Genomic DNA, 14,974 nt, shown 5'->3' on the forward strand with positions numbered 1-14,974 from the left:
ATCAACACCACATCATCCCACCAACCCATCATCCCACCAACCAACCAACCCATCTTCCCACCACTTCACCACCAACCCATCCACCACATCGTCCCACTAACACCACATGATCCCACCACCACCAACCAACCAATTCACCTCCAACTCTCCACCACCAACATTCCCCCAACACCACATCATCCCACCACCAACCAACCAACCAACCCATCCCCCTCCAACTCTCCACCACCAATCCACCACATCATCCCACCACCACCACCACATCATCCCACCCACCACATCAACCAACCCATCCACCACATCATCCCACCACCAACCAACACCATCCACCACATCATCCCACCACCAACCAACCCATCCCCCTCCAACTCTCCACCACCAATCCACCACATCATCCCACCACCACCACATCATCCCACCCACCACATCAACCAACCCATCCACCACATCATCCCACCACCAACCAACCCATCCACCACATCATCCCACCCACCACATCAACCAACCCATCCACCACATCATCCCACCACCAACCAACCAACCCACCCACCACATCATCCCACCACCACCACCAACCAACCCATCCACCACATCATCCCACCACCACCAACCAACCAACCCATCCACCACATCATCCCACCACCACCAACCAACCAACCCATCCACCACATCATCCCACCACCACCAACCAACCAACCCATCCACCACATCATCCCACCACCACCACATCATCCCACCCACCACATCAACCAACCCACCACATCATCCCACCACCAACCAACCAACCCACCCACCACATCATCCCACCACCAACCAACCTATCCACCACATCATCCCACCACAACCACCACCAACAAACCAACCCATCCACCACATCATCCCACCAACACCACATCATCCCACCAACCAACCAACCCATCCACCACATCATCCCACCAACCAACCCATCCACCACATCATCCCACCAACCAACCAACCCCTCTCCACCACCAACATTCCCCCAACACCACATCATCCCACCACCAACCAACCAACCCACCACCACTCACCAACCAACCAACCCACCACTCCACCACCAACATTCCCCCACCAACCAACCCACCCATCCACCACATCATCCCACCAACCAACCAACCCATCCACCTGCAACTCTCCACCACCAACACCACATCATCCCACCAACCAACCCATCATCCCACCACTTCACCACCAACCAACCAACCCATCCACCACATCATCCCACCAACCAACCAACCCATCATCCCACCAACCAACCAACCCATCATCCCACCACTTCACCACCAACTCTCACCCACCAACCAACCAACCCAACCAACCCATCCACCACATCATCCCACCAACACCACATCATCCCACCAACCAACCAACCCATCATCCCACCACTTTACCACCAACTCTCACCCACCCACCAACCAACCAACCCATCCACCACATCATCCCACCACCACCAACCAACCAATTCACCTCCAACTCTCCACCACTAACATTCCCCCAACACCACATCATCCCACCCACCACATCATCCCACCACCACCAACCAACCTATCCACCACATCATCCCACCACATCATCCAACCAACCCACCACCACCACCAACATTCCCCCACCCACCAACACCACCAACCAACCCATCCACCACATCATCCCACCAACCAACCCATCCACCACATCATCCCACCAACCAACCAACCAACCCATCCACCTCATCATCCCACCAACCAACCAACCCATCCACCACATCATCCCACCAACCAACCCACCCATCCACCACATCATCTCACCAACCAACCCACCCATCGTCCACATCATCCAACCAACCAACCCACCAACATTCCCCCACCAACCAACCCATCCCACCAACACCACCAACCAACCCATCCACCACATCATCCAACCAACCAACCCATCCACCACCAACATTCCCCAACCAACCAACCCATCCACAACATCATCCTACCAACCAACCCACCCATCCACCACCAACATTCCCCCACCAACCAACCCATCCACAACATCATCCTACCAACCAACCCACCCATCCACCACCAACATTCCCCCACCAACCAACCCATCCACAACATCATCCTACCAACCAACCCACCCATCCACCACCAACATTCCCCCACCAACCAACCCATCCACAACATCATCCAACCAACCCACCCATCCACCACCAACATTCCCCACCAACCAACCCATCCACCACATCATCTCACCAACCAACCCACCCATCCACCACATCATCCCACCAACACCACCAACCAACCCATCCACCACATCATCCCACCAACCCATCCACCTCCAACTCTCCACCACCAACCAACCCATCCCACCAACACCACCAACCAACCAACCAACCACATCATCCCACCAACACCACCAACCAACCAACCCATCCACCTGCAACTCTCCAACACCACATCATCCCACCAACCAACCCATCATCCCACCACTTCACCACCAACTCTCACTCACCAACCAATCAACACCACATCATCCCACCAACAACCCATCATCCCACCAACAAACCAACCGATCATCCCACCAACCCATCCACCACATCGTCCCACTAACACTACATCATCCCACCACCACCAACCAACCAATTCACCTCCAACTCTCCACCACCAACATTCCCCCAACACCACATCATCCCACCACCAACCAACCAACCAACCCATCCCCCTCCAACTCTCCACCACCAACCCACCCATCCACCACATCATCCCACCACCACCAACCAACCCACCCACCCACCACATCATCCCACCACCACCACCAACCAATCATCCCACCACCACCACCAATCAACCAACCAACCAACCTATCCACCACATCATCCCACCACCACCAACCAATCATCCCACCACATCATCCCACCACCAACCAACCCACCCACAACATCATCCCACCAACCAACCCACCCACCACATCATCCCACCAACCAACCCATCATCCCCAAATGACCTCTTAACACCACACCTCCTACACTCCACCACCAACGTCCCAACACCTCTAACTCTCCATCAGCAATGTTCCATCATCAACACTCCGGCCCCATCTCCGTACTTCCAACACCCCAGCACCAACATTTCAACACTCCATCACTTTGCCACCAACAACACCCTACCACCAATACCTTACAACTATCACTTTACCACCAATAACATGCCACAAACTCCCCATCACCACATGACCAACGCCCCGCCTCCCGCAAATGCTGCAATTTACAGAGCCTTGAAAAAGTATTCATACCCCTTGAAATCTCCCACACTTTCTCATGTTACACCCAAAAACATAAATGTATTTTATTGGGATTTTATGTGAGAGACACAAAGTGTCACATAATTGTGAAGTGGAAGGAAAATGATACAAATAAATCTGTGAAAGGTGTGGGGGGGGGAGGGGCATTTGTATGGCGCCCCCCGGAGTCAATACTTTGTAGAACCCCCTTTCTCTACAAGTCTTTTTGGGGGTGTCTCTACCAGCTTTGCACATCTAGAGAGGAACATTTCTCCTCCATTCTTCTTCTCTGTAAAATATCTCAAGTTCTGTCAGATTGGATGGAGAGCGTCTGTGATCAGCAATTTTCAAGTCTTGCCACAGATTCTCAATGGGATTTAGGTCTGGACTGTGACTGGGCCATTCTAACACATGAATAGGCTTTGCTCTAAACCATTCCATTGTAGCTCTGGCTGTACTTTAGGGTCGTTGTCCTGCTGGAAGGTGAACCTCCCCCCCCCCCCACACTTTTCACAGATTTATTTGTATCATTTTCCTTCCACTTCACAATTATGTGACACTTTGTGTCTCTCACATAAAATACATTTACGTTTTTTTTTAGTAAATTTCAAGGGGTATGAATATTTATTCAAGGCACTGTATAATTAATAAGAATGTGTGACTGGGGGGGGGAGGGGACATTAGAGTGTAAGCTCCTCTGTACAGAGACTGATGTGACTGTGGGGGGAGGGGACATTAGAGTGTAAGCTCCTCTGTACAGAGACTGATGTGATGTGTGGGGGAGGGGACATTAGAGTGTAAGCTCCTCTGTACAGAGACTGATGTGATGTGGGGGAGGGGACATTAGAGTGTAAGCTCCTCTGTACAGAGACTGATGTGACTGTGGGGGGGAGGGGACATTAGAGTGTAAGCTCCTCTGTACAGAGACTGATGTGACTGTGGGGGGGAGGGGATATTAGAGTGTAAGCTCCTCTGTACAGAGACTGATGTGACTGTGGGGGGGAGGGGACATTAGAGGGTAAGCTCCTCTGTACAGAGACTGATGTGATGTGGGGGGGAGGGGACATTAGAGTGTAAGCTCCTCTGTACAGAGACTGATGTGACTGTGGGGGGGAGGGGACATTAGAGTGTAAGCTCCTCTGTACAGAGACTGATGTGACTGTGGGGGGAGGGGATATTAGAGTGTAAGCTCCTCTGTACAGAGACTGATGTGATGTGGGGGGAGGGGACATTAGAGTGTAAGCTCCTCTGTACAGAGACTGATGTGACTGTGGGGGGGAGGGGACATTAGAGTGTAAGCTCCTCTGTACAGAGACTGATGTGATTGGCTCAGTGTTCTCTGTACAGCGCTGCGGTATATGTCAGAGCCATATAAATGTATAATAATAATAGTGTTGAGGGGGGAGGGGATTGTGGAGTCGATGAAGTGGGGAGTTGCGGAGTGAAGGATTGTGGGTCGGATTCTTGTCAGTCCTGACATCTGTCAGCAGAGATCTCATCCATCATGGCGGTGAGGAGCGCGGGATGTCACTGCGCCGCTCCGCTGATTGATGACTGCGAGACGTCTATTGTGAGCGATCCATCATCCGATCGTGTGTAGAGACTGACGATCCCTGGGGGAGGGGGGGGGGCACTGCTATTGTTAGCGACATTCCAGAGATTTACTTCCAACACAATTCTATAAAGATTTCATTTATGTATCGCTGACATATACCACAGCGCTGTACAGAGATCACTGAGCCAGAGGAGCTTACACTCTAATGTCCCCTCCCCCACAGTCACATCAGTCTGTGTACAGAGGAGCTTACACTCTAATGTCCCCTCCCCCCCCCCCCACATCACATCAGTCTCTGTACAGAGGAGCTTACACTCTAATGTCCCCTCCCCCACAGTCACATCAGTCTCTGTACAGAGGAGCTTACACTCTAATGTCCCCTCCCCCCCACATCACATCAGTCTCTGTACAGAGGAGCTTACACTCTAATGTCCCCTCCCCCCCACATCACATCAGTCTCTGTACAGAGGAGCTTACACTCTAATGTCCCCTCCCCCCCACAGTCACATCAGTCTCTGTACAGAGGAGCTTACACTCTAATGTCCCCTCCCCCCCACAGTCACACACTATTGTTACTATACATGTATATACCGCAGTGCTGTACATGAAGCCCCGGTCCTGACTCCTCTCTCCCCTCCCCCCGCAGGTCCATGATGCCTCAGTGCCCGGCGGCCGGCAGCAGCGATGACCCCGAAGTGACGGACGGCTCCCGGGACAGACGGGTCGGTGGGTGTGATGGGACCCGGCCGGAATACTCTCTGCTCATTGATCACACAGAACATGGGACCGCCTCCCGCCGCCACCATGAGGAGGAGGGGTCACAGGGCACAGGGGGCGGGCCCAGGAATAACGAGAGCCGCCCTGTACAGGGCACAGTGCCGTCTCCGTTCCGGAGGAGCCCAGAATGGGGCGTGACCCGACACCACAAGCCTCAGGTGAGAGGATGGGCTTGGGGGATAAAGAAAACCTTTGACTTCATGGGCAGTCTATGAGCTCCTCAGGGGAGGGGCTGTCTGACAGCTCCTTCTCCTTTGTACTCCTCCCACTGAGGTCAGCTGACTCCTGGTATGTTTCCTCCTCCCCCCTGGGAGCTGGGGGTCAGTCATATTGTTCTCGTAGGTCTCTGGTCAGTTTTCCCTGAAGTTCCTCTCTAGGCTCTCCTGTAGGAGGCGTCTATATGTACAGACGGGAGGACGTCGTCCAATCACATGGCCAGAAGACTCTCTCTTTAAACCGGCTCTATACACCCCTATTCTCAGCTTGGGTCTTCCTGGGCCCCTAACAGGACATATTTTCCAGTCTTTCCCCATTTCCAGTCTTCACCGGTTTTCAGTCTTTCCCCCATTTCTCCCATTCCCAGCCTTCTTCCCCCAATTCCCAGTCTTTCCCTATTCCCAGTCTCCCCCCCCCCATTCCCAGCCTTCTTCCCCCAATTCCCAGTCTTTCCCCATTCCCAGTCTTCCCCCCCCCATTCCCAGCCTTCTTCCCCCAATTCCCAGTCTTTCCCCATTCCCAGTCTCCCCCCCCCCCATTCCCAGCCTTCTTTCCCCATTCCCAGTCTCCCCCCCCCCATTCCCAGCCTTCTTCCCCCAATTCCCAGTCTTTCCCCATTCCCAGTCTCCCCCCCCCCCCCATTCCCAGCCTTCTTCCCCCAATTCCCAGTCTTTCCCCATTCCCAGTCTTCCCCCCCCCCCCATTCCCAGCCTTCTTCCCCCAATTCCCAGTCTTTCCCTATTCCCAGTCTCCCCCCCCCCCCATTCCCAGCCTTCTTCCCCCAATTCCCAGTCTTTCCCCATTCCCAGTCTCCCCCCCCCCATTCCCAGCCTTCTTCCCCCAATTCCCAGTCTTTCCCCATTCCCAGTCTCCCCCCCCATTCCCAGCCTTCTTTCCCCATTCCCAGTCTCCCCCCCCCCATTCCCAGCCTTCTTCCCCCAATTCCCAGTCTTTCCCCATTCCCAGTCTCCCCCCCCCCATTCCCAGCCTTCTTCCCCCAATTCCCAGTCTTTCCCCATTCCCAGTCTTCCCCCCCCCCCCATTCCCAGCCTTCTTCCCCCAATTCCCAGTCTTTCCCCATTCCCAGTCTCCCCCCCCCCCCCCATTCCCAGCCTTCTTTCCCCATTCCCAGTCTCCCCCCCCCATTCCCAGCCTTCTTCCCCCATTCCCAGTCTCCCCCCCCCCCCCATTCCCAGCCTTCTTCCCCCAATTCCCAGTCTTTCCCCATTCCCAGTCTCCCCCCCCCCATTCCCAGCCTTCTTCCCCCAATTCCCAGTCTTTCCCCATTCCCAGTCCCCCCCCCCCCCCCATTCCCAGTCTCCCCCCCCCCCATTCCCAGTCTCCCCCCCCCCCCATTCCCAGTCTTTCCCCCAATTCCCAGTCTAGCCCCCCCCACCCATTCCCAGTCTCCCCCCCCCCCCCCCATCCCTGGCTCAGTAGTGCCCCCTTGTATTGCTGCTTGCAACTCAGAAACTTCCTTCAGGTGTACCGTTGACCCCCATTTCCCCCTCAATCCCCCAACCTGCGCACCCCCTCCACCAGCCGACCTCTGCGTGTCATTGGAGAGACTCTGATAAATGGGCTCCATGATGGATGTGGTCACATGACCTCCGATAACAAAGAGGACCCGACTGACACCGACAGATGATGACGAATGACGCGGCCAAATGTCGTCCGCCAGTCTGAGAGCGATGAAGAAAAATGTTCGGTGCGTGCGGGGGGGGGGGGGGGGGGGGGGCTCATTAATCTTCACTCCCTGGAGGGCCGACTCTTAAGATTTTCTGTATTCTATGTGTTATTTTTTATTGGATTTTATTTGTTTTTATTTTATGGCTTTTATGTGTTTTGTGTTTCATATATGTATTTTCTTTTTTGTTTTTTTGTTTTTTTTTGTTTTTGATTTGCATTTAATGTATTTGATTTATTTTTTGTTTGTTTATATTTTTTTTTCAGGGAAGGAATACGTATTATACTTTTTTAGTACACTTCTAGGGAACATTTCCATTGTTTCAGATTAGTTCAAAACCTAGTGTACTGGTACAAGGGTAGTGCTGTACAAGTTTTTTCTTTTATATATATATATATATATATATATATTTTTATGGCTGTTTTTTTTTTTTTGTTTTTTAATATATATATATATATATATATATATATATATATATATATATATATATATATATATTATTATTATTTTATATTAATACTTTTTTGTATAATTTTTATGGCTTTTTTTTATAAAATAATAAAAAAAATATATAAAAAAAAGCCATAAAAATTATAAAAAAACACAAAATAATAAAAAAAAAAATGTTTTTTTTAAATAATTTTTATGACTTTTTTTATATGTTTTTTTAAATAAAATATGTTTTATGGTTTTTGTTTTATCTATTCACACTATTGCATTGCAGGAACCAGCGCGATTGCAGTACAGGTTCCTGAATCGCATCTTCACCCCCCCCCCCCCCCAGGCAGTTCACACTGCCCTCTGCGAACCGCTGTGGGTGTCAATACAAAGTTAATGACCCCCCCCACCCCACCCCCCTTTCGGTCGGCGATCCCATTCCAGTGCAGGGGGGGGGGTTCCTGCACCTTTTTCGTGCGAATCCAATGTGAGTTCAGCCGTACAAATTGTATGTCTGAATTCGCATTGCGCAGACAATCGCGTGTGATGTCGGTGTTTGCATCAGTGGGAACCCAGGCGCTTTTTCATTTTATGCTTTTATGTATTTTAATTTATCTATTTTATTTATTTTATATTGATTATATATTTTTAATATATTTTGTATTTTATTTTTATTGTTTTATGTATTAAATTTTTTTCTTTTTTTATATATAAATATATAAAAATGTGTTTAATGTATTTTATTTTATATTGAGAGAGAGAGCGAGCGAGATATTTTATATTATAATATATATATATATATATATATATATATATATATATATATATATATATATATATATATATATATATATATATATATACATTTCTTTCTCTCTCAATATAACATTTTAAAATATACAAAGAAATAAATTAAATACATAAAACAAAAATAAAATACAAGATATATATATATATATATATATATATATATATATATATATATATATATATATATATATATATATATATATATATATAATTTTATTTTTGTTTTATGTATTTAACTTATTTTTCTTTTATATTTTTACACATTTTTATATTTATATATATATATATATATATATATATATATATATATATATATATCTATATATCTATATCTATATAAAAAAAATATATATAAATAAATATAAAAATGTGTAAAAAATATAAAAGAAAAATAAGTTAAATACATAAAACAAAAATAAAATTTTATATATATATATTTTTTGTATTTTATTTTTGTTTTATGTATTTAATTTATTTATTTTTATATTTTAAAATGTTCTATTGAGAGAAAGACATATATATTGTATCTCTCTCAATATAACATTTTAAAATGTAAAAATAAATTAAATGCATAAAACAAAAATAAAATACAACATATTTATATATAATATATCTTGTATTTTATTTTTATATTTTAAAATGTTCTGTTGAGAGATATATATATATATATATATATATATGTGTGTTTTATGTATTTTAGTTTTATATCGTTTATTTCTTTTATTTGTTTTTTTAATTTTATATTTATTTTTTTATTATTTTTTATGTATTGATTTTATTTTACTTTCCGGGGGTATTTTATATGCGGAGTTCCTCCTTTATCTTTGCACCGGTGATGTGCGGAGTTGTGTGATGGGGCGGGGAGCAGATTTTTAAAAAGCGTGCTGCGCGTTGTGGAAATAAGCGTCAGCCAATCGGGCGCTCTGCCCCCGTGGACTGATGCCGGGTGGAGGGGGGGGGGGGATGGGAATATTTCCCAGCGTCCTCCTGGCTGCGGATGATCCCGTTGGGTGAGTGAGAAGTCGGCGTTCGCCGTCTCCTCTCATCATTTCATCCTGCCTCTCTTGTTTCCATGGCGACCATCGGCCAGCCATCTTCCCCGTATGACGGGACATGTCAGTGGCAGGCTGGTCACATTAGTGTCAGCGTCTCGCGCCGGACTCCGGAGAACGCGCCATGCTCATCGCTGAGCGCCCGTGTGCGCCGCTGCGCCGTGCCGGGGTGAGCCCGCCGTGCCGGGGGGGAAGGGATCCCCCCCTTGTATAATGTGTGATGTTTATACACCGCGCTTCTGTTTTACAGGACGACGCGCTCTCAACGAGCGAGTCACCGCGCGATCCGACCGGACCGACGGAGTCACCGCGCGCTCAGAGCTCGTGGCCCCGCCCACAGATCTCCGCACAGGTAAGTGGTTATCCTGCTTTGTAGTCTGTGAAGACACGGCATTACTTTATTAAAAGTTGGAGTGTTTAAAATCTTGTACCCCCCGGCCTCCCTCTAGACGTGACGAAATTGTCCCCCCGGCCTCCCTCTAGACGTGACGAAATTGTCCCCCCGGCCTCCCTCTAGACGTGGCGGAATTGTCCCCCCGGCCTCCCTCTAGACGTGACGAAATTGTCCCCCCGGCCTCCCTCTAGACGTGACGAAATTGTCCCCCCGGCCTCCCTCTAGACGTGACGAAATTGTCCCCCCGGCCTCCCTCTAGACGTGGCTAAATTGTCCCCCCGGCCTCCCTCTAGACGTGACGAAATTGCACCCCCAGCCTCCCTCTAGGCGTGACGAAATTGTCCCCCCGGCCTCCCTCTAGACGTGACGAAATTGTACCCCCAGCTTCCTTCTAGGCGTGACGAAATTGTCCCCCGGCCTCCCTCTAGACGTGACGAAATTGTACCCTCCCTGGCCTCTCTCTAGATGGGATGAAATTGTACCCCCGGCCTCCCTCTAGACGTGACGAAATTGTCCCCCCGGCCTCCCTCTAGACGTGACGAAATTGTCCCCCCGGCCTCCCTCTAGACGTGACGAAATTGTACCCCCGGCCTCCCTCTAGACGTGACGAAATTGTCCCCCCGGCCTCCCTCTAGACGTGGCTAAATTGTCCCCCCGGCCTCCCTCTAGACGTGGCTAAATTGTCCCCCCGGCCTCCCTCTAGACGTGACGAAATTGTACCCCCCGGCCTCCCTCTAGACGTGACGAAATTGTCCCCCCGGCCTCCCTCTAGACGTGGCGGAATTGTCCCCCCGGCCTCCCTCTAGACGTGACGAAATTGTCCCCCCGGCCTCCCTCTAGACGTGACGAAATTGTCCCCCCGGCCTCCCTCTAGACGTGACGAAATTGTCCCCCCGGCCTCCCTCTAGACGTGACGAAATTGTACCCCCGGCCTCCCTCTAGACGTGACGAAATTGTACCCCCAGCTTCCTTCTAGGCGTGACGAAATTGTCCCCCGGCCTCCCTCTAGACGTGACGAAATTGTACCCCCGGCCTCCCTCCAGACGTGACGAAATTGTACCCCCGGCCTCCCTCTAGACGTGACGAAATTGTCCCCCCGGCCTCCCTCTAGACGTGACGAAATTGTCCCCCGGCCTCCATCTAGACGTGACGAAATTGTCCCCCGGCCTCCCTCTAGACGTGACGAAATTGTCCCCCCGGCCTCCCTCTAGACGTGATGAAATTGTCCCCCCGGCCTCCCTCTAGACGTGACGAAATTGTCCCCCCGGCCTCCCTCTAGACGTGACGAAATTGTCCCCCCGGCCTCCCTCTAGACGTGACGAAATTGTCCCCCCGGCCTCCCTCTAGACGTGACGAAATTGTCCCCCCGGCCTCCCTCTAGACGTGACGAAATTGTCCCCCCGGCCTCCCTCTAGACGTGACAAAATTGTACCCTCCCTGGCCTCTCTCTAGATGGGATGAAATTGTACCCCCGGCCTTCCTCTAGACGTGACGAAATTGTACCCCCGGCCTCCCTCTGGACGTGCCGAAATTGTACCCCCCGGCCTCCCTCTAGACGTGACGAAATTGTCCCCCCGGCCTCCCTCTAGACGTGACGAAATTGTCCCCCCGGCCTCCCTCTAGACGTGACGAAATTGTCCCCCGGCCTCCCTCTAGACGTGACGAAATTGTCCCCCGGCCTCCCTCTAGACGTGACGAAATTGTCCCCCCGGCCTCCCTCTAGACGTGACGAAATTGTCCCCCCGGCCTCCCTCTAGACGTGACGAAATTGTCCCCCCGGCCTCCCTCTAGACGTGACGAAATTGTCCCCCCAGCATCCCTCTAGACGTGACAAAATTGTACCCTCCCCGGCCTCTCTCTAGATGTGATGAAATTGTCCCCCGGCCTCCCTCTAGACGTCTAGACAGACCTCCTCCCTATTACCTGATGTCATTGGTTGTCAGGACGCCGGGGTCTAGAAAGTTGTAATGGAGCACAATGACAACCTGTGGCTGCGTGTGACTAAAAGGCTTCATCAACCCGCAATTTTCCAAGACACCCTGCTTGAAAAAGGCTCGCCGAGCGGAGCGTGTACCCCCCCTGCATCCCTCTAGCGGAGCGTGTACCCCCCCTGCATCCCTCTAGCGGAGCGCGTACCCCCCCTGCATCCCTCTAGCGGAGCGTGTACCCCCCTGCATCCCTCTAGCGGAGCGCGTACCCCCCCTGCATCCCTCTAGCGGAGCGTGTACCCCCCCTGCATCCCTCTAGCGGAGCGCGTACCCCCCTTGCATCCCTCTAGCGGAGCGTGTACCCCCCTGCATCCCTCTAGCGGAGCGCGTACCCCCCCTGCATCCCTCTAGCGGAGCGCGTACCCCCCCTGCATCCCTCTAGCGGAGCGCGTACCCCCCCTGCATCCCTCTAGCGGAGAGCGTACCCCCCCTGCATCCCTCTAGCGGAGCGCGTACCCCCCCTGCATCCCTCTAGCGGAGCGCGTACCCCCCCTGCATCCCTCTAGCGGAGCGCGTACCCCCCTGCATCCCTCGAGCGGAGCGCGTACCCCCCCCTGCATCCCTCGAGCGTAGCGCGTACCCCCCTCTGCATCCCTCGAGCGTAGCGCGTACCCCCCCTGCATCCCTCGAGCGTAGCGCGTACCCCCCCTGCATCCCTCGAGCGGAGCGCGTACCCCCCCTGCATCCCTCGAGCGGAGCGCGTACCCCCCCTGCATCCCTCGAGCGGAGCGCGTACCCCCCCTGCATCCCTCGAGCGGAGCGCGTACCCCCCCTGCATCCCTCGAGCGGAGCGCGTACCCCCCCTGCATCCCTCGAGCGGGGCGCGTACCCCCCCGGCATCCCTCGAGCGGAGCGCGTACCCCCCCTGCATCCCTCTAGCGGAGCGCGTACCCCCCCTGCATCCCTCGAGCGGAGCGCGTACCCCCCCTGCATCCCTCGAGCGGAGCGCGTACCCCCCCTGCATCCCTCGAGCGGAGCGCGTACCCCCCCTGCATCCCTCGAGCGTAGCGCGTACCCCCCCTGCATCCCTCGAGCGGAGCGCGTACCCCCCCTGCATCCCTCGAGCGGAGCGCGTACCCCCCCTGCATCCCTCGAGCGGAGCGCGTACCCCCCCTGCATCCCTCGAGCGTAGCGCGTACCCCCCCTGCATCCCTCGAGCGTAGCGCGTACCCCCCCTGCATCCCTCGAGCGGAGCGCGTACCCCCCCCTGCATCCCTCGAGCGTAGCGCGTACCCCCCCTGCATCCCTCGAGCGTAGCGCGTACCCCCCCTGCATCCCTCGAGCGTAGCGCGTACCCCCCCTGCATCCCTCGAGCGGAGCGCGTACCCCCCCTGCATCCCTCTAGCGGAGCGCGTACCCCCCCTGCATCCCTCTAGCGGAGCGCGTACCCCCCCTGCATCCCTCTAGCGGAGCGCGTACCCCCCCCTGCATCCCTCTAGCGGAGCGCGTACCCCCCCTGCATCCCTCTAGCGGAGCGCGTACCCCCCCTGCATCCCTCTAGCGGAGCGCGCACCCCCCCTGCATCCCTCTAGCGGAGCGCGTACCCCCCCTGCATCCCTCGAGCGGAGCGCGTACCCCCCCTGCATCCCTCGAGCGGAGCGCGTACCCCCCCCTGCATCCCTCGAGCGGAGCGCGTACCCCCCCCTGCATCCCTCGAGCGGAGCGCGTACCCCCCCTGCATCCCTCGAGCGGAGCGCGTACCCCCCCCTGCATCCCCCTAGCCCCGAGCGGAGCGCGCACCCCCCTGCATCCCTCTAGCGGAGCGCGCACCCCCCTGCATCCCTCTAGCGGAGCGCGCACCTCCCTGCATCCCTCTAGCGGAGCGCGCACCTCCCTGCATCCCTCTAGCCGAGCGCGCACCTCCCTGCATCCCTCTAGCCGAGCGCGTACCTCCCTGCATCCCTCTAGCGGAGCGCGCACCTCCCTGCATCCTTCTAGCGGAGCGCGCACCTCCCTGCATCCCTCTAGCCGAGCGCGTACCCCCCCTGCATCCCCCTAGCCCCGAGCGGAGCGCGTACCCCCCTGCATCCCTCTAGCCGAGCGGAGCGCGTACCCCCCTGCATCCCTCTAGCCGAGCGGAGCGAGTACCCCCGGCGGCGTCCCCCTAGACGAGTGTACCCCCGGCGTCCCCCTAGACGAGTGTACCCCCGGCGTCCCCCTAGACGAGTGTACCCCCGGCGTCCCCCTAGACGAGTGTACCCCCGGCGTCCCCCTAGACGAGTGTACCCCCGGCGTCCCCCTAGACGAATGTACCCCCGGCGTCCCCCTAGACGAGTGCACCCCCGGCATCCCTCTAGACATGTAGCAGAGAGCATACCCCCTGCATCCCCGTAGGCATGCAGTAGAGAACGTACCCCCGGCATCCCTTTAGTGAACCTGTCTCAGAGCAGGGAGAGGAGGATTATGGGATACCCTGTCTGCACAGTACTGTTGCCATGGCTGCAAGAAAGAAATTCATTTTTAGTCTGTACTGAACTGAAATTCACTGATTGTTCCCCAGCCCCCACATGTATAATGCTGACTATAGTTCATGGTTGTGTGTCTGCAGGCTGTGGACCCCCAAAAAACGACATGTCCTCTCTCATCTGCCACCCCCTCTCCACGTGTGTCCCCATGCAGCACACGGACTATGGTTGTCACCCCGCAGCCAGGAGTCAGTCAGGTGAGCGTTCAGCATGGGTTATAATGGTGGTTGGTGTCGGGGAACATTGAGAAAGGTGATGATGGTGCTTGGTGAACACTGAGAAGGTGGTGATGGTGGTGGTAGTGGTTGGTGAATACTGAGAAGTTGAT

At 53.2% G+C, this 14,974-nt stretch overlaps 1 protein-coding gene across 1 annotated transcript in view; it reads left to right on the forward strand.

Moving 5' to 3' along the window:
* Positions 1 to 14,974, forward strand: part of LOC120941723 — a 78,337-nt gene that overhangs the window by 4,565 nt on the left and 58,798 nt on the right. Inside the window, exons 2-4 of the mRNA XM_040355344.1 lie at positions 5,466 to 5,754; positions 10,050 to 10,151; positions 14,730 to 14,843. Of these exons, the coding sequence (XP_040211278.1) occupies positions 5,470 to 5,754; positions 10,050 to 10,151; positions 14,730 to 14,843 (501 nt within the window). The 5' untranslated portion in view covers positions 5,466 to 5,469. The remainder of the gene's footprint in view (positions 1 to 5,465; positions 5,755 to 10,049; positions 10,152 to 14,729; positions 14,844 to 14,974) is intronic.

This window comes from Rana temporaria, chromosome 5 (genome assembly GCF_905171775.1).
Source record: "Rana temporaria chromosome 5, aRanTem1.1, whole genome shotgun sequence".
NCBI lineage: Eukaryota > Metazoa > Chordata > Amphibia > Anura > Ranidae > Rana > Rana temporaria.